The sequence below is a fragment of the Musa acuminata genome, chromosome BXJ3-3, assembly GCF_036884655.1.
Source record: "Musa acuminata AAA Group cultivar baxijiao chromosome BXJ3-3, Cavendish_Baxijiao_AAA, whole genome shotgun sequence".
In the NCBI taxonomy this organism is placed as follows: Eukaryota; Viridiplantae; Streptophyta; class Magnoliopsida; order Zingiberales; family Musaceae; genus Musa; species Musa acuminata.
Window position 1 is genome coordinate 25867028 of NC_088351.1, and position 27203 is coordinate 25894230.

Consider the following 27203-nt stretch of genomic DNA (forward strand, 5'->3'; position numbering starts at 1 on the left):
TAGTGAGCTTAAAGAATTGAGATAGATCTCCGGTCATATGCCTTGAGCATCCACTATCAAGATACCATCTCTTACTCCTAGCTTGTGATGGTATATGTTTCTACAAAAGAAGATGATTTTTAGGTACTCATTTAACCTTGGGTGCCTCAAAAATCGATCGGCTTAACTTATCATTTTGCATGGAATCCTTTACGGTTCCTTTAGGAACCCAAATCAATTTGTGTGGACTATACTTCTTAAATGGACAATGATAAGCTACATGTCAAAGTTTGCAACAAAAGTTGCATTTGTTTTAGGGTGAAATATACAAGATAGGACCTTTAACAAAGGTGGTTGGATTTTGGTGAGAGCTACTCATAAATCTGATTCCACTTCTTTTATGAATGCGACCCTTATTAGCAAGGATCATGTTCAAGGACTTACTACCAACCTCAAATTTTTCTAAGGTTTCTTTGAGTAGCAAGTTTTCCTTTCTAAGTATTTTTTACTTCATAGCATTTTATACATGGATCTAAACTATTATTATGCTCAACTTTTAATCTATTATAATCACTAACAAGAGAATCATGCTCTTTTTTTAATAATTTATATTTTTTTTACTAATTGATTTGCATTCATCAAATAAATTATGAAAAGCATTTGATAGTTCATCAAATGATAAAATTGCACCAATTGAATTTGTTACCTCATCTCCAATGATCATTAGTGCATGGTAAACAACTTGCTCGGTGTTGGTTGGCTCCTCTTCTTCGGATGCACTTGAGTCATCCTATATTGCTTTGAGAGCTTTCTTCTTTGGTGTCATCTTCTTAGCTTAGGGACAATCGCTCTTTTAGTGTCTCGACTTCTTGCATTTGTAGCATATTACTTAATTTTTCTTGGATTCAAATTTATTTTTATGTCATTTTTAAATTTATTCCTTCTTATAAATTTTTTAAATTTCCTTGTTAAAAGTGGCAAGTCTTCATCAAGGTCCTCATCACTTGAGTTTTCTTTCAAGACCACTTCTTAGGTTCTTAGTGTCATATTCTTCCTGTTCTTTGGAAGGGTGTCCTCAAGCTCTTCATGAGCTTTACAAGTCATCTCATAGGTCATTAGTGACCCAATTAGTTCTTCGAGAGGAAAATTATTTAAATCTTTGGCCTTTTGAATTGCCATGACTTTACGGTCCCAACTCTTTGGAATGGATCTTAAAACTTTATTAACGAGTTCAAAATCTGAGAAACCTTTACCAAGTCCTTTTAGACCATTGATGATATCTGTAAATCGGGTGTATATATCTCTAATAGTCTCACTCGGTTCATTTGAAATAACCCATAAGCGTGCACTAAAAGATTAATTTTTGACTCCTTCACTCTACTAGTGCCTTCATAAGTCACTTCGAGTGTGTGCCAAATATCAAAAGTCGTTTCACAAATTCAAACTCGATTAAACTCGTTTTTATCTAATGCACAAAATAAGACATTTATAGCCTTGGCATTTAAAGTAAAACTCTTCTTCTCCAACTCATTCCAATCGTTCATCGGAAGTGAAGACTTTCGAAAATCATTTTCGACAACATTCCAAAGCTCAAAATCCATTGAAATTAGGAAGATCTTTATTCTAGTCTTCCAATATGTGTAATTCGTTCCATTGAACATGGGCAAACGTGTAATTAAATGACCCTCTTGGTTGCCAACAATTGTCATCTCTCTTAGGTTTTAAACCAAACAAGAGTGAACCTTGCTCTGATACCCATTGTTAGGATCAAGAGTGGCACTATGGGGGGGGGGGGGAGGGGGGGGGGGGAGGTGGGGGGTGAATTAGTGCAGGGAAAAACTTTCACGATTTCAAAAGTCTTCGTTTCGATTAAAACTGATTTCGACAAAAATCGTTTCGTAAGGAGTTTAACTTGAAAGCATATGTGAGTGTAGAGAAGGCAGTAAGAAGGTAATGTAGCTTGCAGTAATGAAACTTGCACAAATTGAAAAGCAAACCAGAATTTAGAGTGGTTCGGTCCTTGTGACCTACATCCACTTTCGGATTCCTCCTCCGTCGAGGTCATTGATATCCACTAAAGGTCTTCCTTCAATAGGTGAAGACCAACCACCTCTTACAGCGCTTTCTCCTTTTCACGGGTTTAGAAAAGAACCCTGACAAGTCTCACACCTCTCTTGAATGATCTCGAAACTTAGAAAGGGAGGAGGAGAACTCTAGCACTTGTTTACAATACTTTTACACCCCAACAACTTAAGATTATCTCAATAGTTTTGTACCCTTTAATGCAGAAAAGGGTGAGATCTTTATAGGTCTCAATGGCTTCAAAAATAGAGCCAAAAAGTGTCTAATCTTAGATTTCTGGGGTCCTGGCGGTACCACCGCCTGATAGAGCTTGGAGATCGAGCTCTAGTGGTACCATCGCCTGACAGGGGCAGTACCACCATTGGTAGCAATAATTACTGGCGGTACCACCACCTAGTCTAGGTGGACCACCGCCCAAAAATCCTAGGTGGCACTGCTTTCCAAGTAGTGTCACCACTGGCTAGGAATTCAGGATCTGAATTGGGTGCTCAATTTGGCCCAATTTAGCCCTATTAAAGGCCCAGTTGGCCTCTAATTAAGTTAGTGGGATCACCTCCCAATCCTAACTTAATTTACGCTCTAACTATGATAACTAAGACATGATTACAGTGCTGCTTGTTCCTGTGTGTCAATTGCTCTTCTGGAGTACTTCTGGTGAACATCCGATGAACTTTCGGCAATGTTCCGGTGGACCCCCGATAAGCTCCTGGACTTTACGACGATCTTCTTAGCGAGTTCTGACGAGCTTCTTTGGTAAGCTCCTAGACTTCTCAGTTGGTTTCGGTAGAACTTCCGATGAACGTTTGGATTTCCGTCGAACTCTCGAACTCCCAATGAGATCTCAATCTTGACTTTGGCATAAACCCTGCTTTATGTCTTACTACTATCATAGTTAATCCTGTACACTTTTTTCAATATATAGATTAGATCAAACAATTTACAATTGACTTCATCATCAAAATCCGAGATTCAACAAGAAAGAGTTTTTTGGGAGAATTCGATTAGAGAGAGACTCGAGTAGAAACTGTATGGGCCTGACAATACCATGCCCGATATATAGTCTCTAGGGTATTAGATAGATGAGGGACTATATATACATGGTAATTGAGGACGGATAGATCCAAATGATTGGATTCCCCTATATCGTCTAGGGACAGTGACATAGTGGCCTAGTACGTCCGCAATCAATGAATTGAGTGAATTATTATGAAGATAATAATTCACTAAGCCAAAAGGAGTTCTAATAGGTATAACTCACTACCAACTCGATATTGGACCTAGAGGGTCACACATATATGGTTAGCATTGCGGCGAGTAGATATTCAAATATGAGATATCCGCCGGACCCCCCCCTATCTTATTAAATATTCAGTAAGCTCCTAAATTATTAGATCATATGGATGAGATTCAATAGGAACCAATGAGAGATTATTGGATAGAGATCCACTAATCTAAGAGGTTTGGGTAGTTGGATGGAGATCCAATACCCAATAAGGCAGGATCCATTATGGTTAAATTGATAGGGAGCCTCTATAAATAGGAGAGAACCAAACACTCATAAGCTAGAAGTTTTCTTGGTTGCCTCCTCCTATTCTTCCCTTCCCTTCTCCTTCTCAGATAGTAGGCTTGGAAATTGAGGAGTGTCGTTGTAGCCTTGTTGTGTAGATCACCACTAGAGAGGAGGACGTTTGACCTCCTTCATCCTCTCCTACAGATCTGTATAGATTCGAGGATACACAATCTCCCTAGGTAACACAACTATCTCACTCATAGTTTTCAGTTTTACAAATTTTATGTATTAATTTTTGCATGATGACGAACACATTTTTGAAAAATATGGGGATTTTCTGTTCTTTCGCTGGACATGTGATGTCGCCCCTAGATTTCCCTACAAATTGGCCACTTCAAGAGATGCCCAGTAGCGTTGGGCTTTGATAGGATTTGTCACATTGGCTGATCCATCATCATAATTTTATAATTAGATTAGAAGAATGGGCAGAGATTCCTAGCAAATAGAACAAGGCATATGCAAGCTTTTCAAAGTTTGAGTACCGAGTCTTCGTGTCTTGTAAGACATGACTTATATAATACATTGGCCTCTAGATTTTCTCCTACTCCTTGATTAAAATGGAGCTAACCACCATTGGTGTTACAAAGAGGTATATGCACAGTTCTTCCCTAAGGGCGACACTAGACAATTGGGGTTGTGCTGCCGAGTGCTCCTTGAGTTGCTCGAATGCAGCGTAATATTACTCAGTCCACTAGAAATTCTTTGGCCATTGTAACGTCTTGAAGAATGGTAAACATCAATAATCAGTTTTTAAGAGAAAGCGAATCAAAGTTGCAATCCATTTGGTCAATTGTTGGACCTCTTATATAGATGTCGAAGGCTTCATGTTAATGATAGCTTGTATTTTCTTCGAGTCCTAAAGGCACACTTCATTGGGTTGAGTCGCATCTGAAACATCTTGAGTATGGCAAAAGTCTTAGTCAAGTCGATTAGATGAGTGTTAGATATTCGACTCTTGACCAACATGTTATCGAGATATAAAAAAACTTTCATGTTTCTTTCAATCTATGTTTGAAATATCTTATTTACCATTCTTTAGTATGTTGTCTTAGTATTCTTAAGTCTAAAAGGCATAACCTTGTAGCAATACAAGCCTGTTCATCTTCAAGCCTTGGCCCAAGGTTGCATCGACCAACTAGTCGATCCAAAGCAAAGGATAACTATTATTCTAGACAAACTTTATTATGATTAATGTAGTCAACATATATGCACCATTTTTCATTAATATTTTTTATATGAACTATATTAGCGAGTCACTTTGTGTAGTGGAACTTACGGATTAAATCAGCATACAATAGTTTATTAACTTCCTCCTCAATAACAACTTGTCAATCTAGGGTGAACCTTCGGGGCTTCTATTGGATGGACTAGTGTTCCAAATTGATGTTAAGGTGATGTTGAGCCATGGTTTGATCAATCCTCAACATATCACCAAGGGTCCAAGCGAAGACCTCTGCATTGTGGCATAGAAATTAATGAGCTTGATTTTCTTCTCTTTGGGAAGGGTTAAACAAATCTTAGTAGTTCAGTCCAACCCAGAAAAGTCCAATAAAATCTCCATAAGTGACTCCTCAACTTTGGGATGTCTTTGGGATGAGTGACTTGAGGAGCTACTTCTTTTGAGTCCAATTGTTGGATGGAGAGATAACTTCCGATTGTTGGATGGAGAGAGAAGTTATCTTCGAAAGTGAAGCTGATTTAAGGTAGCATTGTTGGAACTCATGCTAGTCACTCTTGAGCTCCGCTACCCCTGCACTAATTGAGAACTTCAGGGTCACATAGTAGGTTAAAACGATCATGCATAAATGATTGAGGGTTGGACGGCCAATGATAGCGTTATAAGCAAACAATATGTTCACTATCAGAAACTTAGTCATAATCGTCTTTGAACAGTCACTTGATCTAAAAGTGATATACAAGTTTGTCATCCCTAAGAGGGTGATCAAATCTCGTGAAGCTAATAAGTGTGGAAGAGATGAGCTATAGGTCCTTTGTACTTAATCTAAATTTTTAAAACACTTTATAGTATAAAATGTCGGTAGAACTTCTTGTATCCATCGAGACTCTCTTCACTAATACATTGACAATTCTAAAAGAGATGACTAGAGAATTATCATGGTCTAGATTTAGGTGTTTAGACTCCTCCCTAAATATAATGTGAGAGCCCAGTTAGGTGAAGTCTCTTGGCACGAGGCTCACACACAACCTTTTGTGGGAGGATGAGCTGTTACCTCCTAACACAGGCCCCCACAATTATGTCTACATATCGTTCGATGAGTCCTTGTGGTCTTGAAGATGTCTCCCAAACTCTATGGAGCTAGCAATTGAGATGCCCTTTCTGAATGAACTCCTCTATTTGTTGCTTCAAGTCATGGAAATATTCTATGTCATGCCCATGATCCTGATGGAAGTAGTAGAATTTGGATCAACGTCGCCTAGTGGGGGGAGTCTGAAGAGGTTGAGGTGCACGAAGTAAACCCTTCTCCCTTATTTGCATAAACACCTCAGTGTGAGAAGTGTTCAGTAGGAAAATTTTCTTGTGAGGGGCGAGCCCGATCCCCTCAAGGTTTGTCGTTGCGATGCCATTTTGAATTATTCGACTATGAGCTTTTTTTCCTCTCTTGCAACCTTTCTTAGACTCAACTTCTCTTTTCAATAATCATTGACTTCGATACTATATTTTGATTAGTCTCTTATAGCAACTCAAAAATATAGTAGAGGGTTGCATGATGATCGAGTAGAAGACTTTTGAAGGCTGGAGGTGTCGATATAAGTGTTGATCAAGGCGGTTGAACTTGGATCCACCACCAATCTGATTTTATTATTGAAACATTTGGTATAACTATCTAGAGATTCTTTATCCCTTATGGTTAGTAGAGAGATGGTAGGTTTCTTTGGCAAATTATAGTTGATAAAAGTGAAATCAAACTCCTTGGCTAGTTGCCCCAAATGATAAAATTGATTCACGAGGGAGTTTGAGAATCATTCCCTTGCTACCATTCTAAGAGTTGTCGGAAAGATATGACATAAGAGAAATTGTTGTCCCGAATAATATTATTTGTGATGTAAAAGTTGCTATATACTTGGTGGGGTCATAGCTCAATTGGTAGAGCTTTAAGGTTGGCATTTTGAATATACGAGGAATTGATTCCTCCGTAATGTTTTTAACAAATGAGACCTTTCGGTAGCGTTCGGTTTCAGTTTTTTTTCCCTTTTTTTTTTTTTTTGGATATTCTCTAACGATTAACCCATCTTAAATGGACTTACACATTAGGGAGAGTTGAATATACTAGATAATTAACCCTTTAGGTCCCCCTAGTTGTTAAAGAAGATTAGGTGGACCTAGAGAGGAGTGATGTGGAAAGTTATTTTCCTAAGGGAACATAACTCTTCATTAGGGTAGGGGCTAGAGCTGGTGGTGGAGTTGAAGCTAGAAAATGGTCCGCAAACCTATTGTATTTTTTCTGTTTTGGTTGGGATATTGACATCTCCAAACACTTGCGATTTTGGGACTTTCTAAAACATCAAGTCAAATAATAAAAAACTCATGTAACAAAGTCAAAATTACATGTCGACCGTGGACTCGTTAAAAGATACAACATTATAATGTGTGTATGATATGACATAACCAGATCGATCGAAGTTAAGATCGTAAAAGCAACATTCTCTTGCTTAAAGTGAGCAAAACGCATCCTCATACTACATCGATGGAGAAGCCATCTCTCCATATCAATTGCTCGAAGATGACGCTGCATTCACTTGAACTAATCAGCACTCAGAAGCCACTCGGCACTTGGAATGCAAAATACTCAAATCAATTTTATTTTTATTTTCTTTGAGATGGTTTGCATGAGAAATATTTTATTCAGATTCACAGTACAATTTGGGTCTCCTTAACTATGAATTGTTTCTTCTTCTACGTCCTAATAGCTTCCACCCTGGGCACACGCACCGGGAACTCATGAATCTCCTCCATCCACGGATTCTTCTCCTTGGCCGGATTGATGGTCCTCAATGCACGCCACACCGCGCTGTTACACTTGAACCCCGAGCCGAAGGCGATCTGCCATGTCCGGTCCCCTTTCTTTATCCTCCCTTTGGCCTCCGAGTAAGCCAGCTCGTACCACAGCGAGCTGCTCGACGTGTTGCCGAACCGGTACAGCGTCATCCTCGACGGTTCCATGTGCCGGTCCGTCAACTCCAGACTCTTCTCCACCTCGTCCAGCACCGCCCTCCCTCCCGCGTGCACGCAGAAGTGTTCGAACGCGAGCTTAAAGTCCGGAATGTACGAAGGGATCCTCATCCTCAATGCACGTCTCGCCACCAGATTGAAGACGAAGAGTAGCTGCTCCGACAACGGCAGGACCAGCGGCCCGAGGGCGGTGATGTTGGCCTTCAGAGCATCGCCGGCCACCTTCATGAGGTCCTTGGAGAGCGCGACGCCGACTTTGCCCTCGTCGTCCTCGTGCTGGAAGACGCAGTTGTAGGAGCTTTCGTCCGCGCCTTTGTGGGTGCGGACGGTGTGTATGAGCTGGTACTTGGAGCGGCGGTGGCCGGCGCTGCGGTTGGTGAGGAGGACGGCGGCGCAGCCGACGCGGAACAGGCAGTTGGGCACGAGCATGGAGCGATTGTTCCCGAAGTACCAGTTGAGGGTGATGTTCTCCGTGCTCACGACCAAGGCGTTGGAATTCCTGTGTACCTGTTGGATTCGGATGCGCATATTAGCTCTGCAAGCTGCGAATTCAGAGGAGCTCAGCAGAGTCGGGAGACTAACTAAACCTGGAGGAGTTGCTTCGCGAGATCCATGGAGATGAGTCCTGCGCTGCAACCCATCCCACCGAGGTTGTAGCTTTGGATGTTGCCCCTGAGCTTGTAGTGGTTGACCACCATGGCGGATAGGGAGGGCGTGGGATTGAAGAGGCTGCAATTCACGATCAGGATGTCGATGTCCTTCGCCTACACGCCGGTCTTCTGCAGCAGCTCGTCGATGGCCCCGAACATCACCATCTCGGCCTCCTTCCTCGCCTCCGCCATGCACAGCTTGGGCGGCGTCTCGAACATCGCCTCCGGGAAGTACGTCGACTGCCCCAGCCCCGACCTCTCCAGTATCTTCTTCTGGAACGCCAGGTTGTCGTCGGTGAAGATGCCGGTGCGCGCCGAGTGCTCCACGAAGAACTCGCGGGTGCACTTGAGGGCGCAGCTGGGCTTGTAGCACGCGAAGTCGACGAGGTAGACAGGGCGGGGCCGCTTCATGAAGAGGAGGGTGGCGAGGAACACCATAAGGGCGTAGCAGAGGACGAGGGTCGCCGGGTTGCTCCGAAGGGAGTTCCGGAGCAGGAGCAGGTCACCGAAGGTGAGGCTGGCGAGGCGTGTGGAGACGACGGCGAGGGCGGGGAACAGGAGAAGATACAGGGAGTAGGAGATGAGGTAATGGTATCCCAGCTTGACGAGCTTGAGATTGACGGTGTGCTGCAGGGGAGCTGCTGAGACTTGTGGGGAGTCGGAGTTTTCGCCCGACATGACTGCAAATTTTGCCCAGCTCGGCAGAAGCGCAAATAGCAGATCAGGTTTGAGGTAGAAGAAGAGTCTAGGAGGAGAAAGCTTTGATGGGAGGTGGGGAATGGAATGCCACTACAAACGATATGGCTTGAGAGATTTAAAGCAGAGAGAGAGAGAAGGTTAGAGGATGCAACTGCCCCAGCGACTTACTTGCATTCAACCATGTAGATCTGACGGCTAAAGCGAGGCATTCATTTCCACAGTTGGATGTCGATATAGCGGTCACAAATCGCAATAGTGACAAAAGTACCGCCAGATCAATTCAGAGCGGACAAGTTATGGCGGCCACCATTTCTATCTTCAATTTTAAGATAATGAAGTTTCATCTACTTTAATTTATTTTTTTTCTTTTGAAATAAATTAATTATATATATATATATATATATATATATATATATATCAAAAGTAATCCGTCACATAAAGCTTTTAACATAACATATCTCAAACATTGATCGGATAATATTATGTATATATATATATATATATATATATATATATATATACATATATATATATATATATATATATATATATATAATCATTAGACACTCATGTTAAAAATTTTACTTACATAAAAATGTTCAACAAGCTTATCACATTTTGATCTCAAAGCTGCACATATTGGTTGGATCAGGTAAAATTAGAAAACTTAATGATACATCTTAGTCTAATTTTGATGGTTTATATGTTACACCAAGACAAATTATAGAAACTAATTAACCAGAAATTCAATCAAAATCATTGTACTCAAAAGAAATTTTCAACAATTTCACACTGCCTCTTTTTTCCTTTTTATAATAATAGAGGGTTTGTTTCTCTGGAAAAAATAGTCCTTGATTTAACCATACAACACAACAACAAGATTGCAACCATACACAACAATAAGATCATTCCTTAACGACCATATGTTTACTAGTAAACTCGATCCCTTTCTTCCATTATTCGATCGGAGCGTTGGAGGTCGCCAAGAATTGAAGCATACAAGCTATGTGGAGAAGGCGTGCATGCAGGGGATTAAGCTGGCTTCTCTTGTCTTCCTCTCAGAATTGGTTGGTTGGGTGGTTGTTCTCCCCCAACAACACTTTCTATTGCCCTCACCGTGTCTGAATCATTTCTCTTGCTGCTCCAACCCATTCCAGTTTTGTATGCCGGCAATGTATTTCTTGGTTGGTAGAGTGTTCTTTGACACACATGCTGTGCATTTCCCTGGAAACAATTATAATCTTTTGTAAATTGATAGTTATAGGCAAAAACAGATACTGTAGGTACAACTGTTGGGATACTTGCATGTATAATTGCTACCTAACTATAACTAAGTTAGAGCAGAGATGACTAATGGTCAAGGACAAGGCAATATATGATTGAAAAAGAGGTATTGTAAGTCCAGCAGCATAAGAGTTTAGTTGCATGTACACATGCCGCAAATGACTTGCATGCCATAATCAAGCATTTACACATGGACTAAAAGACTGCCAAGAACTCCCAAAATGAACCAAGAACTGAAAGTGACAAGTGTCATGAGATATGATTCACGTTGGGCATCCTACCTTTCTGATCAACTAAGTCCTTTCTTGTGATAATTGTGTGATCGATGTGTTTAACAGAGTCATTGAAGAGGTTTTTGACATCCAACATATAGTAGTGTATCTTCTTCATAAGAGGGAGAATAATAAGAACAGGTTTTGACCAACATCTCTCTGGTAAGCTTTCTTGTAATTCCAGAATCGTTGAAGTCATACCTTAAATGAGAACAGATGGCACCTTTGGTGGGAGCAAAAGATGGTCAGCTGTGCATGCTTGGTCTCCAAGGTGTTCTGCGGATGGTTCAACTACTTCCATACAAAAATAACCTGCACCAATTCAACAGGGATTGGAAGAAAAATTAGGATTTCAAAGCAGCGGCTGGATGATCAAATCTCTTGTAAGGAGAGGCATTAACATCTGGATTATCTTCCAATACTCTTAAAAGCTAATATGTTGCTTGTGGTTCTCTCACGATTGAAAAGCCACAATTTAAGTTCAGAGTAAAGCCAACCGAATATTTAAAAAGATTTTATTAGAAACTATAATATTAGCGGTATAAGGATCTAGTGAGTGTCTCAGATTAATGCTAGTGGTACGATGAGAGGTAGAAAAAAACCTAAAATGACTTTAATAAAAACTATGAATAAAGATCAAAGTACTCTGAACTTAAGTAAACATATGACTCTTTATAAATCTTAATGGGGGCAAAAGATCCACATAGTCGATCCCAAATAGTTGAGACTTACGACTTTGTTATTGTTACCTAGAGTAAAACCAGTAATCTTCACTGAATTAACATATTTCACTTCATGAACATTTTCAACTTATGTAAATGCATTTTTAAGAGCGGAATGAACAACGGTATCAGGTTGAATCTTAAAGCTAACATTTTGTTAAAATGATCTTCTGCCATTTGTAATTTGCCAAGCTTAGCAAAGCTAGTCATTACCTGAATACAGAATGCAGCCACTTTGCAAACCTCCCTCTTGCAGTTTTTTTGATATAGCTCACTGCTCTATGAGGTAGTTCAGCAGTGATATCGTCTGTATTAAAGAACCATAAGTCCACTTTTTTGACACAATTGCCATGCCATCAAACTTTTCACCAGCCTTAATGCAGTCCACTCGTGTCCTTTAAGCCTTTATCATCAAATTTATTTAACACACAACAGTCAGCTTTTGCCTGGATAAGCAACAAGAAGAAGCTTTTTTACAATCATTTGTCATGAACTTTTCAAACCAAGACCACCATTTGTCAATCATATCCACATTTATGTACATCGTAGTCAAAGCTGGTTGTGTGTACTCATCCAGCAAACTTCCTTGCTTGTAGAGATCACTCAACCAAACATCAGTCACGCCTTCTTTTGCAGTAAGCACTAACAAACATACCATAAGTGGAGTTCATGAGCATTATCCTGTTGGATCGCATCTCCAGGCTGACCCAACAAGATCCAATTTTTGAGCTTCCTCGTGACAATAAACGTGACATTGTAGTATAATCACGTCGAGTTCATAATATCCCTTTCTCTTTAAACCGATTAAAGATCTCTAGAGCCCTTTTCCCACACCGTATGCGCTTTTAGAATCATAGTCATCGTCCTCTCCTCGCTGTTGAGGCCCTCTTCCCAAGGCCTCATCAAGATCTTCAGAAGTTTCCAGCGTTGCAAGACCGACCTGATGAACCTGCCGTAGGAAACCGACTTCGACAATTTCTTGACTTTCGTTTTCACACGCAAAGCTTCGCCATCAACACTTGAATCCACGCTTTGTTGCTGATGGAGGAACAAAGTTACCAAAAAACTCGGCTTCCGCCTTTCCTATGGCTCAGAAACCCCAGCAGCGTTCGGCGTTGCTAAAATCCGACTCCCCAACATGCCAGGTCTACTGGCCCGATTTCAGCAAAACGTACAGATACGGAGGAAGATAACAACAAAACAAATCGATTCTTCAGCTATGAACATCGCCTTCTGAACCCGAACAAAAAGTGCAGAACCCCGAAGCCGAAGAAGACTCACCGTACTCTTCCAATCGCGGGATTCCAAGGCCGTTACCCCTGCAACCCTCGTCTTCCCGGAGGAGCCGTCGAAGTGCACTGCAATTTATCGTGCCTGATCCGAGATCGACCAAACTAATAACGGGCTCAGCCCGTTTTAGGGCCCAGTTAATTACAAGCCCTTATCGGATTGGATTTGAACGCGACGGAGTTAATAGCGAGCCCGTCTCCGGCCTAACTAATCACAAGTCTTCACAGGATCTTTTGCGGTTCACCAAACCCCAACCGATCTTAGTTGGTCGAGCCGCTTAGGAGGTATTTGGGCGGGTCACGAAACCCAAATTGGGCCTGTTCGTCTCGAATTGGTTCCTAGCTTGATCTCGGCTTGATTGTAGATTCCCGGCTTCACCAAACCCAATCGGTCTGTGGTGCCTGTTCGCCTAGAATCGGATCCATGCCCGATTTCGTTAATAACGGGCTGGACCCGTTTCGAAGCCTAGTTAAGTACGAGCGCCCCGTCAGATATTGGACTTCGACCCTGGGCGCCGGGTAACCGAAGTGGCCAACCGTTCTCCGACGGACGCTGTAGCCGGCGGGTGCTAGCAGCAGCTCTCCTTCTCACCCTCGTGCGCCGTCTTGTAGTGCTTTATCTTAGCTTCTCCAGAGACCCTCACTGGTAGAGTCACGGTCGGCGGAGGAGGATTCTAGTCGCCAGTGTGTGGAGTAGGGTGAGTGCGGCGAAGAGCCCCCGCGACAGAGAAGTAGACGAGGACGAAGGTTTCGACGGTGAGTGGATCCTTCCTTAGTGGTGGAGTATATGGTTTTGTCCCTCTGATTTCGGCAAATAATAACCTTCCTCGTCTGCGCTGTAGGCGCGGCTCATTTAGGGTTTCTCTAGCGACTGCTGAGTTATTACTGAAATCATATAGTATCGAGTGTCACTTAGTGTGAGATATAATGTTTAGACATGATTTTGATGGAGAAGGAATGAAACAAAACATGGGGACTATGTGAGTGGAGAACCTTTCTGTTCTAGTCTGAATTTTCTGTCATCTTCTTTAATGATCCAGAGATGATTAAGAAACAAAGTGAAGGAATTTAGAACAAGGATAACAATGTAAATCTGAGACGGAAAAGCAGACATCATTTGGTGTTAGGTGTATTTTTTAATATCTTGCTGCTGAGTCAAACATAGAAAGGATAATTTCAAGTTTGAAAATGATATGTTGAGTTCAACTTAATTTTACTACAAATTGCAATACTTATATGACTCCAGGATAAGAAGTTATAGGACATGGAACTCAACATTGATCTTCCATAGCTTAACAAATTTGGACCTTGACAAAACTGGCTGCTGATCATGTAACTATCTTGACTTCACGTTGATGTCAAATCTGATATCAGTGTGTTTAGGATAAGTTTTTAAGTACAACTAGATGCATATGGTTTGGTTTTTCTGTATTTGCTTGAACTCCAAACTATGCTAGAAAGAGTATCGGAAATTGGGTTGTCAAATTATGTGCTCTAATCAATGTCTTTATAATATATAGCAAGCTTTGAAGTTTTGGATACAAGACCCATACCAGGACAGGTCCAGTTTGTAATGACACACGGTAAGGCCGAGGCAGAGTCAGAAGAGGAAGACAAGTATCAAAACTAGGCAAGCAGTCTGATAATGGCTGAGGCGAGTGATGGCGTGAGGCACAAGAAAGTAAACAAGGCTGCGGACATGTCACCCTAAGCCTGCTGTCAGTTTAAAAAAAAGAGGGGAGACCAGACCACCCAAAAAGGGTGGTCCATGTGCCAGTTCCAATTAGGACCGGAATATACCATCAAATACATGCCAATCCAGGTGAAATTAGAAACCGTAATTTGTAGTATATGTTGGTCAATTAGCAGTGTTATTTATCATGAGGAGCCTGTCATATAATCTCATACAATTTGCCATAAAGAATTCCTCTAGGATATTATGCTTCTTGAAGACGTGGCCAGAATGTCTATTCTTTTGATGCCACTGACTACATTTGACACTGCTACAGAAGAAATAAGTGGAACCTTGCTTTTCTAACTTGATACTCGAGTTCCTTGCACTCATATTATGAAGTTCTGCTATCACTTCTTTAAGTTCTTTATATGTAGGAATCTAAATTTAATGTGTGACACTGTATTCAGCAAAATATTCTCTATAAGAATTGTGCACTTTACCAGAAGTCCTTGGTGCTGGGTGACACATTCTATATTGGTATAATACTAACTACATGCATAATTCATCACAAAGGCCAAGCCAACACAACATTACACTGGCATGATACTTGTAGCAGCCAACACACCTCCTGTTGTAACCGACTTGCACCATGCTGGCACATAACCCATACCCACACGAGCAATGCCATGAAACAAATATGTGTAGCTAAGAAGAAAGGATATGAGCTTCATTAAAACTATTACTATTCTCTATTATAGTGACTGTGTATTCTTTTGACTCATTCTATACCTGCATGCCATCATGAACACTATTCGATGCATGTCATTGTTTTGCTGAGCTTTGCTTAAGCCATGTTTTCTATGGCACAATGATTCCCCATATCCGAGGAATCAACATGGTCGTACAAAATTGATTTTCATCCAATAGGATATTATTTAATTAAAGGATGTAATTCTTTTTTATTATTTCCTTTTGCAACATCATTATAATATTTGACATTTTTAGGCCTTCAAGTTGTTGTTTTTCAGTAGTGTTATGTTCATGAAGCTAGATACTAGGTCTTCATGTTGAAACACATTGAGGAAGGAGAAACGGTCTTCTATATTCTCACTCAGGAGATCGACTCTGTGAATGAACAACATGAAACCTTGTGCTTCCTCTTCATATAATGTCATTTCTCTCTTAATCTCATTCAACTATTTCCACTAGGATGAGATTTGGTTAGGACATCATAGGTTGTCAATCATTGCCAGCTGCATTGTGTATCTTATATAGTTTACTGTGCTGAATCTTGTGCCATGACTTAATCATATGGCTTTGTGATTTGAGTACTGTTATTTTAAACTTTGCAGATGATGTTTGTATATCTAACATAACCCATATATTTGACCAAAGGGATCAAACTTGGAATTAGTTTGGTCTATCAGAAGGTCAAGAATAATTATACCATTATAGATCACACATGATGTTCAAACTAAAACTTAAAGGTAGGGAAGCTTGCTTAGCCAATTAATTGGCATTTAGACACAATACTGTGGCAGCATAGTATTAGGATCCCTTTATTTTATGAGCTTTAAAAAATATTTTATTGAATTTGTTTAGTTCAATAAGAGTTGGATAGGGGTTTATTTGATATTTATTTATTATTAAGAGTCCAAGTCCTGGTGGACTCTCGGTAGAACTCTATAAATAGGGATGTATTTGTTTCTTTTCAACAAGCAATGAAATATAATTTCAGTCTTTTGACAAACCCTAGGAGGTCGATCCTCTTGAAGTGATCATCCCCTTTTCTCCCCTTCCTTCTATGATAAAACCCTAGGGTCTTATCATTTGATATCAGAGTAGCGATCCTCGGCGTTCTCACTGCAATTTCTCACAACACCTGTCGCAGTTATCATTATCTCAAAAAAGAAAAAAAGGAAAGAAAGAAAGAAGTTGTAGCATCCCATTAGTCCCTCATCGTAAGTGGGCAATGTATATGATTGGCTTATATGGGTCTGATGAGTGTACTACGTTAACTCCTACTTAAGCATTTTGGTCCGTGGTTGAAGGACCAAAATGAAGTTATTAGCCAGTTGGCTCATCAGACTCGGGTCGCGACAGAAGTCGGCAACCACATCAATCTCGAGTGAGAAAGAAGCCCAGCCAAAGTCCCTGCTGTCACGAACGGTCGTCGCGCACCCGCAACAACTCCGTTCAACGAACCGTTCGTCGCTCACACCTGCATGTACAGCTGCTTGACAGCAGGTTTTCTCTTGATTTTGGGTCATTTTGCTTGTAAATATGTAAGTTCGAACAAGCTGCAGCGTTGCAAAGCGATCGCTCACCGAACCGAGCAAAACAGCCCCAAAACAGCCCAAAACAGCTCCGTTTTCGCGTGTCGCGAGAGGTGAGCGGAGAACTGCCTCCGCTCACCAAAATGTCAGCCATCTCAGACCCCAGGAACCCCCCGGGTGGCACAGGGCTGGATGGGGCTTCGGTTATATACCGGGCGTTGAGATCTCTTTCATAAGTTCACACGTGACCTTTACGAGAACTTGTCTTTGCGCCCGGGACCAGGTGAGCGGCTGTTTGTGGGCTTGTAGCTGTTCGTTCATCCTTGAAAACCTTGTTTTTCTCCCTCTCCCTCTTTTCTCTTGTGCACACAGGGTGTTCGTCGAATTGCTTGTAAAGCTTTCCTTTTTGCGAGACTTCGGGACTTGTCCGTTGCTCGTTCTTTCGAACTAACTTCTTTCTCTTTTACAGGTCCTTCGGGACCTGCGAGAGGTTACAAAGTGGGCTGATCCTTGCGGAGCAAGATCGCAAGGGCGAAGCGCGACTTAGGCAACGCAAGCTAAGTTCGCGTCTTTGCCACAAGGGTAACTCGCGACTTAGGCAACGCAAGCTAAGTTCGCGTCTTTGGCTGCAAGGGTGCCTCACGCCTTAGGCAATTCCAGCTAAGGTCGTGACATTGTGGTATCAGAGCGGGCAAGCTCTTCGATCGAATAGCGAACGAACTTCGCAACTTCGCCATGGCAAAGCATCGTGGCAAATCAAGCAAGACGGGGCAAGCCGGACCCTTGCCCCAAGCAGCCGCAAGTGGGCTGCACGTGCACACTCGCTCTCATGCTGTTGGAGCTGCTCAAGAGGAGCGCGGCAGCGAACAGGATGAGCGAGAAGTTGGCCACTCTCCGCGAGCGGAGGAAGCGCAATCTGGTGCGCTAACTGGAAAAAAGAGTCATAAGGAGAGACTCACGATGGCGGAAACCCGCCTGGATGTTCTTGAAGCGAGCATGGAGGGACTCTACCATGACCAACAAAGACTTGTTGGGGTAGAGAGCTCGCAAGAGGAAGCGGAGTCTAGGATCGACAAGGTCGAGGCCCTAGTCGACCGACTGTCGGATGACACCAAAGACTCCGTGCAACACTTACAGGATGTTGTGGCGGAACTCACTGCAAAGGTGGCTATGCTCACAAGAACACTAAATGCGGGAGGAGGCAACACCCGCGTTGCACCGCCACAAAATTTAAGGGCACCTAAGCCTCATGGATATGGAGGGGCCAGAGATGCCAAGGAGCTCAAGAACTTTCTGTTCGACATGGAGCAATACTTCCGAGCTACGAGGCCCGATTCTGAAGATACCAAAGTTTCTATAGCAACGATGTATCTGAACGGAGATGCGAAACTTTGGTGGCGAACTCGTTGGGAAGAGATCCAACAAGGTCGGTGTCGAGTCGACACATGGGAGGACTTGAAGCGGGAGTTGAGAACTCAGTTCCTACCGGAGAACACAGAGTTCGTCGCAAGAAGGAAGTTGAGACAACTCCGCCAAAGCACCACCATCCGAGACTATGTGAAACAGTTTTCTGCACTAATGCTGGACATACAGGACATGTCCGAGAAGGACAAGTTGTTCAGCTTCCTCGATGGTTTGAAACCATGGGCTCAGTAGGAGCTAAATCGAAGGAATGTTACCGATGTAGTCGGGGCAATTGCTACTGCAGAAAGGCTCACCGACTTTGTTTCCTCTGAAGACCCAGCGAGAAGGAAACAATCTTCAAGCAATCGCCCTCCAAAACATTCTCGAGGGAAGGAGCTCGGGGGCGAACAAAAGAAGAAGAGCTCCCACAAAGGGCCGAACCCAAAAGGCAAGGCCTCAAAACCTGGAGGATGCTTCTTGTGCGGAGGACCGCACATGGTAAGGGAGTGCCCATAGAAACAGGCACTCAATGCTTTGACGGCTTCCATCCACCCTCCCCGATCGGACAAGGGCAAAGCTGTTGCTCTTAGTTTGACCAGTTCAGAATCCAGCAGCGACGATGAGGAGTCGCAAGGACCCCGAATGGGAGCAATGCGTCTGTTGAACGCTATGCGGGGTCAAGTGGGGGAGAACATGAAGACGAAGGCACAAAAAGCAGGAAGTAGCGAGCTGATGTATGTGGACATTAAGCTAAATGGCCAAACGACCCGTGCGATGGTGGATACGGGCGCTACCCACAACTTCATAGCTGATCGTGAAGCACAGCGACTTGGGTTGACCTTGGAGAAGAGCCCAAGCCGAATGAAGGCGGTGAACTCGGAGGCCAGGCGAATCTCCGGGTTGGCGAAGTGTGTTCCTATCAAAATCGGGACTTGGAGCGGAAACACCAACATGATGGCCGTGCCACTGGACGACTTCCAAGTTATTCTCGGAATAGAGTTTATGCACGCGGCAAAGTTGGTGCCGATGCCGTTCTTGAACTCCCTATGTATGATGGGAGGCGATGACCCCTGCGTGGTTCCCGTCTCTCGGAGAGGAACTAAGGAGCCCCAACACATTTCGGCATTACAATTGAAGAAAGGGGTGCGAAAAGGCGAGTTGACATTTCTGGCTGCTATGAAGCTAGAGCCACTCAACGAGGAGGTCATTCAAGAACCTGCTGCTGTGGCGAACGTCCTAAAAGAGTTCAAAGATGTTATGCCACTCGAGTTGCCGAAGAATCTTCCACCACGCAGAGGCGTGGATCACAGTATCGAGCTGGAGCCAGGAGTGAAGCCTCCAGCGAGACCACCCTACCGCATGCCCCCGCCAGAGTTGGCAGAACTCAGGAAGCAGTTAGGTGAACTGCTAAGCGGTGGTCTCATCCGCAGCTCTAAAGCACCTTTCGGAGCTCCAGTTCTCTTACAGAAGAAACAAGATGGGAGCCTCCGATTATGCGTCGACTATCGAGCCCTTAACAAAGTGACAGTGAAGAACAAGTATCCCATCCCGCTCATTGCGGACTTGTTCGATCAATTGGGCAAGGCAAAGTATTTCTCAAAACTCGACCTTCGGTCGGGGTATTGTTATGTGCGCATTACTGAAGGCGACGAAGCAAAGACTACCTGTGTGACCAGGTATGGAGCGTTTGAGTTCTTGGTGATGCCTTTCGGCTTAACCAACGCTCCGGCCACATTCTGTACTCTCATGAACCAGCTATTCAACGAGTATTTGGATAAGTTCGTAGTCGTCTATTTGGACGATATCGTCGTCTATAGCCAAACGCTCGAGGAGCACATCAAGCACCTGCGGACGATTTTCAAGGTTCTCAGGGAGAACACTTTGTTCGTAAAAAGGGAGAAATGCTACTTTGCTCAAACTGAGATTCTATTCTTGGGACATCGAATCGGTGATGGCTCCATCCGGATGGATAAGTCGAAGGTACAAGCAGTTGCGGAATGGTGAACTCCAAAGAAGGTGCCAGAGTTGAGATCCTTCCTTGGTTTCGTCAACTACTATCGACGCTTCATTGCGGGATATTCGAAGCGGGCAACTCCACTGACGGAGTTGCTGAAGAAGGAGCAGCCTTGGAAGTGGTCGGACAAATGTGAGATAGCATTCCAAGATCTGAAGGCTTCTGTTCTGGAAGAACCGGTGCTCAAATTGCCGAATTATGGAGAGCCCTTTGAAGTCCATACAGATGCTTCGGACTTCGCTATTGGGGGAGTACTCATGCAGGAGGGTTATCCGGTGGCCTATGAGAGCTGCAAACTCAACGAGACCGAGCGGCGGTATCCAGTGTATGAGAAGGAGATGACAGCAGTGATCCACTGTCTACGAGTTTGGCGACACTACCTCCTCGGGTCGCGATTTGTGCTGAGGACAGACAACATCGCCCTGAGCTATTTCCAAACTCAGAAGAAGCTCTCCCCAAAGCAGGCGCGATGGCAGGACTTCCTGGCTGAATTCGATATGGCAATGGAGTACAAGCCCGGGAAGGCGAACGTCGTGGCCGATGCACTAAGTCGGAAAGTGGAAAGTGTGAATGCCGTACAACTGGAGGGCAGAGGCCAAGCAAGTCAGTTGCACTCCAACTTTCTTTCCCGAATCAGGGATGGGTTGTATAGTGATCCCCAGGCAGTTATCCTTATGCAGCTCATCAAAGAAGGCAAGACACGACGATTTTGGGTCTAGGAGGGACTTGTTTACACAAAAGGGAATAGGGTTTATGTTCCCCGAGTAGACAATTTAAGGCGTGAGCTCTTAAAAGAGTGTCACGATTCCCTTTGGGGTGGACACCCAGGCATTCACAGAACATTGGCTCTCGTGGAGAGGGCCTTCTACTGGCCGAAAATGGGGATTGATGTGGAAGAATTTGTTCGAACATCCCTTACTTGCCAACAAGACAAGGTGGAGCAGCGGAAGCCGGTGGGACTTTTGGAGTCGTTGCCCGTACCAGAAAGGCCGTGGGAGAGCATTTCCTTAGACTTCATATCAAGCTTACCACCTGTAGGGGGACTCGGATCGATACTCGTAGTGGTCGATCGGTTTTCAAAGTATGCAACTTTCATTGCTGCTCCCCTACACTGTTCAGCAAAGGACGCGGCCAAGCTGATGATGAAGAATGTAGTGAAGTATTGGGGAGTCCCGCACAATATCATTAGCGATCGAGACGCTCGGTTCCTGGGACGATTTTGGACCGAGCTGTTCAAATTGTTGGGGTCAAAGTTATACTTCTCTACAAGCCTCCACCCCCAGACGGATGGCCAGACTGAAAGAATAAATTCGCTCTTGGAGCAATATCTTCGGCACTACGTGAGTGCCAATCAACGAGATTGGGTGAAGCTGTTGGACATTGCCCAATTCTCCTACAACTTGCAGCGGAGCTCTGCATCCAACAAGAGCCCATTCGAGATTATCACAGGACAACAACCGTCGACTCCGCATACCATGGCAATTGGGTATACTGGGAGTAGTCCATCAGCCTATCATTTCGCAAAGGAGTGGCATCGAAATGCCGATATTACGCGGGCTTACTTGGAGAAGGCGGCAAAAAGGATGAAGAAGTGGGCAGACTTGGGAAGGCGACCGCAAGAGTTCAAAGTTGGCGATTTGGTGTTGGTAAAGCTCCAACCAGCATCACTCCAATTCTTTAGGAACAGAGTCCACAAAGGATTGGTGCGCAAGTATGAAGGACCCTTCCCAATTATCAGCAGGGTAGGCAACGTCTCTTACAAGTTGCAGCTGCCGGCGTGGTTCAAAATTCACAACGTCATTCATGCCAGCAACCTAAAAGCCTACCACTCGGATCCGCAAGATGCTTCCCGAAGTGTTCCAACTCGGCTACCTCCCATCACAGCCTCCTACGAGAAGCGAGTGGAAACCATTCTAGCGGATGGCAAGATAAAGCTACCCAACGGAGCTGAGCAAACAGAGTACTTGGTGAAGTGGCGAAAGCTTCCTCGAACTGAAGCTAGTTGGGAGCCTGAAGACGCCCTGCGACATGAAGAAGAAGTCATCAACAACTACCAACAAGCGTCGACGAGGGCGTCGACAGTTTAAGTGGGGGAGAATGTCACGAACGGTCGTCGCGCACCCGCAACAACTCCGTTCAACGAACCGTTCGTCGCTCACACCTGCATGTACAACTGCTTGACAGCAGGTTTTCTCTTGGTTTTGGGTCATTTTGCTTGTAAATATGTAAGTTCGAACAAGCTGCAGCGTTGCAAAGCGACCACTCACCGAACCGAGCAAAACAGCCCCAAAACAGCCCAAAACAGCTCCGTTTTCGCATGCCGCGGGAGGTGAGCGGAGAACTACCTCCGCTCACCAAAATGTCAGCCATCTCAGACCCCAGGAACCCCCCGGGTGGCACAGGGCTGGATGGGGCTTCGGTTATATACCGGGCGTTGAGATCTCTTTCGCAAGTTCGCACGTGACCTTTACGGGAACTTGTCTTTGCGCCCGGGACCAGGTGAGCGGCTGTTTGTGGGCTTGCAGCTGTTCGTTCATCCTTGAAAGCCTTGTTTTTCTCCCTCTCCCTCTTTTCTCTTGTGCACACAGGGTGTTCGTCGAATTGCTTGTAAAGCTTCCCTTTTCGCGATACTTCGGGACTTGTCCGTTGCTCGTTCTTTCGAACTAACTTCTTTCTCTTTTACAGGTCCTTCGGGACCTGCGAGAGGTTACAAAGTGGGCTGATCCTTGCGAAGAAAGATCGCAAGGGCGAAGCGCGACTTAGGCAACGCAAGCTAAGTTCGCGTCTTTGCCACAAGGGTAACTCGCGACTTAGGCAACGCAAGCTAAGTTTGCGTCTTTGGCCGCAAGGGTGCCTCACGCCTTAGGCAATTCCAGCTAAGGTCGTGACACTGCGGCCACCACAGTCGCTGTAGCCACCGCGACTGCCAATTGCCACCATCGCCACTGCTGCTTCCCAGCTAGCGAGCCAAAAAAAAGTCCCCTTCTGCGATACGGTAGAAACAAAGCACTCTCTACTATCGCAGTCGTCGATTGCCATCACCTCTTCCTCTTCTCCACCGACATCAACAACAACCGCCGATTGCCATCACCACTTCCTCTCCTCCATCGGCATTGACAACAGAGCATCCTCTGCTACCACAGTTGTCTGACCCCACACAGCAACAGAAATAGAGCAACAACCTTTCCTCCTTGTAGCGACCACAGCAAGCCTTCACGTTGCCCTCAGCGTCCGCTTCCTTGGCAACCTCGCGTTCCCTTACGCCCTCAACGTTGCCCCGGGCCAAATTTCACAACAGCTGCACCGAATAGTACAGTACTGATGCCCTTGACCTGACACCGAAAACAGGAGTTGGAGATTACAGATCTGCAGTCTTACACAATGGCTACTGACAACTCAGTGAAAGCCCGATTAGAAGCCTTAGAAACTAGAATTGAGAGCCAACTGTAAGAAACCCATAACGATTTTAAAAAGAGTCTATTAGAGAGCTTTTGCAAGTTTCAACAAGATGTAAGTTCAAGTCTTACATTGAATCGATATGGAAACACAGGAAAAAGGAACCAAGAACAGGACACAAGCTACCCATGCTTGAAGGTGGAATTCCCAAGATAGGAAAATGAAGATCCGACCATCTGGATTTCTAGAGCAGAGAAATTTTTCCATTTTCACAGAACTCCAAAAGAATCCAAGGTGGAAATAGCTTCAATCCAACTAGATGGGGATGCAATAAAATGGTATGATTGGTACGAAACTTGCTATGGGGTTCTCTCGTGGGAGCAATTCAAGAGAGGGCTTCTCGTTCACTTTGGACCATTTGAATATGAGAATGTTGATGGGTAGCTTGCTAAAATTCATCAGATTTCTACAGTGCTAGAATATCAGAACAGATTTGATCGATTGTCAAATCAAGCCAGAGACTAGTCCGAACGATAACTAGTGGGAACATTTATTGAATGACTTAATCTAGATATCCGATGTGAAGTCAAAGCTCACCAATCCTGCACTCTGACAGCTACAATCTCATTTGCATGTTTGCATGAGAAAAAAATCAGTAGGGAAAATCGTCAAAACAGAAGTGACAACAAACAGATGATCCGCAAGCCACCCCCCTCATCTATTCCCAACCGAAACCCTAACACTCAAAGACTAACCCGAGAAGAACTCAAGGAAAGATCAACGAAGGGTTTGTGTTGGCACTGTAATGAAAAGTGGAGTAAGGAGCACCGATGTAAACAAGGGCAACTTCTGATTATTGAACCAATTGGGGAGCAACTGAAAGCTAATAATGTGGACTCCGATCATGAAGGTATAGATTCTGATGAAGATGTTGGACCTATCATACATACAGTGCATGCATTAGCCGGCTACTCTAACCCACAAACTATGAAAGTTGGGGTAACTCTGGAACATCAGCATGTTACAGTTTTGATTGATACTGGTAGCACTAACAATTTTATGGACAGTAAGGTTGCTAATCGATTGGCCTACCACATTGAAGGTTATGACAAATTCAAAGAAAAGTCGCTGATGGACGGATTTTAACTTATGATAGCAAATATTCGAAGATAAAATTGATTATACAGGGCCAAGAGTTGCTTGTGGATTTCTTTTTGCTATCCTTGGAAGACTCCGAAGTGGTACTTGGAATTGAATGGCTATCAACCCTAGGTGATGTTTCTTGAAATTTTTCTAAACTAATCATGAGGTTTTTTATTAATGGAAAGCAAGTGATCCTAAAAGGAAGACGTGGAAGTAAGGTCACAACTGCCACTAGTCATCGGATGGAGAGGGTCCTTCAGAAAACTGCAATGACTACTACACCAAAAGGCCGACCTATTGCTTACACTATCAAGAAGTGGAGATCGTACTTATTTGATCAACGGGTTGTGATGCGTTGTAGATATCCTGTGATTGAAGTGCTGAAAGAGAAACTCTCCGAGTTTGATACTGCTCAGCCTTGAGGACAAGGTTGATTTGAAGGGGGAGGAATTGTTAGGATCCCTTTATTTTTTTAGCTTTAAATAATATTTTATTGAGTTTGTTTAATTCAGTAAAAGTCGGATAGGGGTTTATTTGATATTTATTTATTATTAAGAGTCCAAGTCCTGGTGGACTCTAGGTGGAACTCTATAAATAGGGATGTATTTGTTTCTTTTCAACAAGCAATGAAATATAATTCCAATCTTTTGACAAGCCCTAGGAGGTCGATCCTCTCGAAGTGATCAAGGAGGCCGATCCCCTCGAAGTGATCAAAGAGGCTGATCCCCTCGAAGTGATCATCTCCTTTTCTCCGCTTCCTTCTATGATAAAACCCTAGGGTCTTATCACATAGTTATTTCTACAGTTTGCTCTACAAAACTTTTATTAGCCACTACTCTATAAAGAACTAATTCACTCCAAAACTCAAATATATTTTTTTCTCATAATTTTTCCTTTTATTTTTTCTCTTGATATCGTGCAAAATTGTACATTCTGTCTATCCTCTTGAATGGCTGTACAATTATGCTTATGAGCATTGATCAAATAATGCCCAGTCGTTTTTCCATGTTTCTCTTTTTCTCAAGATGGTACCGTATGATAAAGAACCTGAAGAGACTTGATAGTAGACAACATTAAAGAAATTGTTGATGAAACAGAGTGGTTGTTCTTGTCTCACTAGAAGGTAAAAAATATCAGTTGACTCCTTTGATTGAATAATCATCCTAGACTCTATTTAGAAGAACCCAAGTTAACAGCTACTTTTTTTACCTTCCCCTTCCCTTTGTGATCATTGAATTCGTCTCATTCTCAAGACAAATAATCTGCAAGATTTTGTTGTTTCACTAAAATAAGTAACAACTTTTTTGTCAACCTGTACCTAGCGTCAAATCTGCAACATCTCAACAACTTTTACCTGCTTAATACTGACTCCCATACACATGTTACAATAGAGCTGTGATGCCCACATTGTACTAACTCCACTAATGTGATAGTTCTTTTAGGGGCGTAGTGACTTACATTTCACCAGCGTTTAATTAATTATCAGACTAAGGCCACAATGAATGCAGCCCAACTAACTCCACTAGATGCATTAGCACACATCATTGCAAGTGACTATATAAAGTTGTTCAGGATCTATATATGAACATGCAAGAGTATCCCTTCCTGTGAATTCTTCCTCTTGTGGCTTTTTTTTCTGGGGTTGTAGAGCAGTGCTGAGGTCAAATCACATCCACTTATATATGCTTTTTCTCAGAATAGAGTTGCTTTGGAAAAACTTGCCTATGTCTACATATCTACATATGAGGTTGTTTTCCCTCAATTCTCAGAATAGTGTAGAATTGACCCTTCTCCACCATGTCTACATATGAGGTTGTTTTCCCTCAAATTTGTTGTTCATCCTATCCACAAGGTGTCCCAAGGAGCTAGAATAGTCATCCTAGCTTCATTTATTATACATCACAGGAGGAGATATTTTGATTCATTTATTCAAATTTTTTTAATCAGACCGATATGTGGCAGGTTTTAAGCATGAGAGGGAAAGATGGTGTTGGCTCTGTAGCAGAGCTGATGTCTGGTATATGGAGCCTGTTACCTGAGGTAATAATATAAAACATTATTTGATGTTCATTAGAGATGCAAGATAATTTGTTAGACTTGTATACAACTTGTAAATCCGCTTGTATTTTGGTGATGCATTACATTACTTGCTAGTTGGTGGAACCTGGTTCTCCATGTATTTGTTGATTATTATCCATATTATTCTGCCAAGGACAAATGCCTTGGCTGCTCTTTGATCAGTAACCAACCATTATATTGCAATCAGGAGATTATAGTCTCAAGTGCATCTTTGTTTTAATGGGTTCAAATGATTCCATTCATCTTATTTCCACATTACCTGCCAGAACAAAATTCTTTTAATCTGGTGTTTTTCAAACTAATATTGATATGCTACACTGGCTTTTGTCAGATGTGCTTTTATTATGAATTTGATCAAACTATTCTCCCACTTTTGATTAACACTGAAGCAGATGATTGTGATATTTCTGTTGGTTTTGTATTCACAAGGTATGATCTTTGCATGCTATTCCAGTATTTATTCGCATTAGCAAATCT

At 43.2% G+C, this 27203-nt stretch overlaps 1 protein-coding gene and 1 long non-coding RNA gene across 2 annotated transcripts; both read right to left on the bottom strand.

The window, feature by feature from the left end:
- Nucleotides 1-7437: 7437 nt before the first annotated feature.
- Nucleotides 7438-9267, bottom strand: LOC103978364 (3-ketoacyl-CoA synthase 20). The gene is given in 2 exon segments (XM_009394134.3): nucleotides 7438-8330; nucleotides 8411-9267. Coding segments are annotated over 2 exon segments (1524 nt in total). The 5' UTR covers nucleotides 9152-9267; the 3' UTR covers nucleotides 7438-7547.
- A 680-nt stretch (nucleotides 9268-9947) lies between these two features.
- On the bottom strand, nucleotides 9948-12785 carry LOC135633462 (uncharacterized). Its single transcript, XR_010495013.1, has 3 exons — nucleotides 11664-12785; nucleotides 10930-11040; nucleotides 9948-10396 (listed from the first exon to the last, which is right to left on the bottom strand). It is a non-coding gene; the product is annotated as an uncharacterized LOC135633462 (long non-coding RNA).
- Between the last annotated feature and the right edge of the window lie 14418 nt (nucleotides 12786-27203).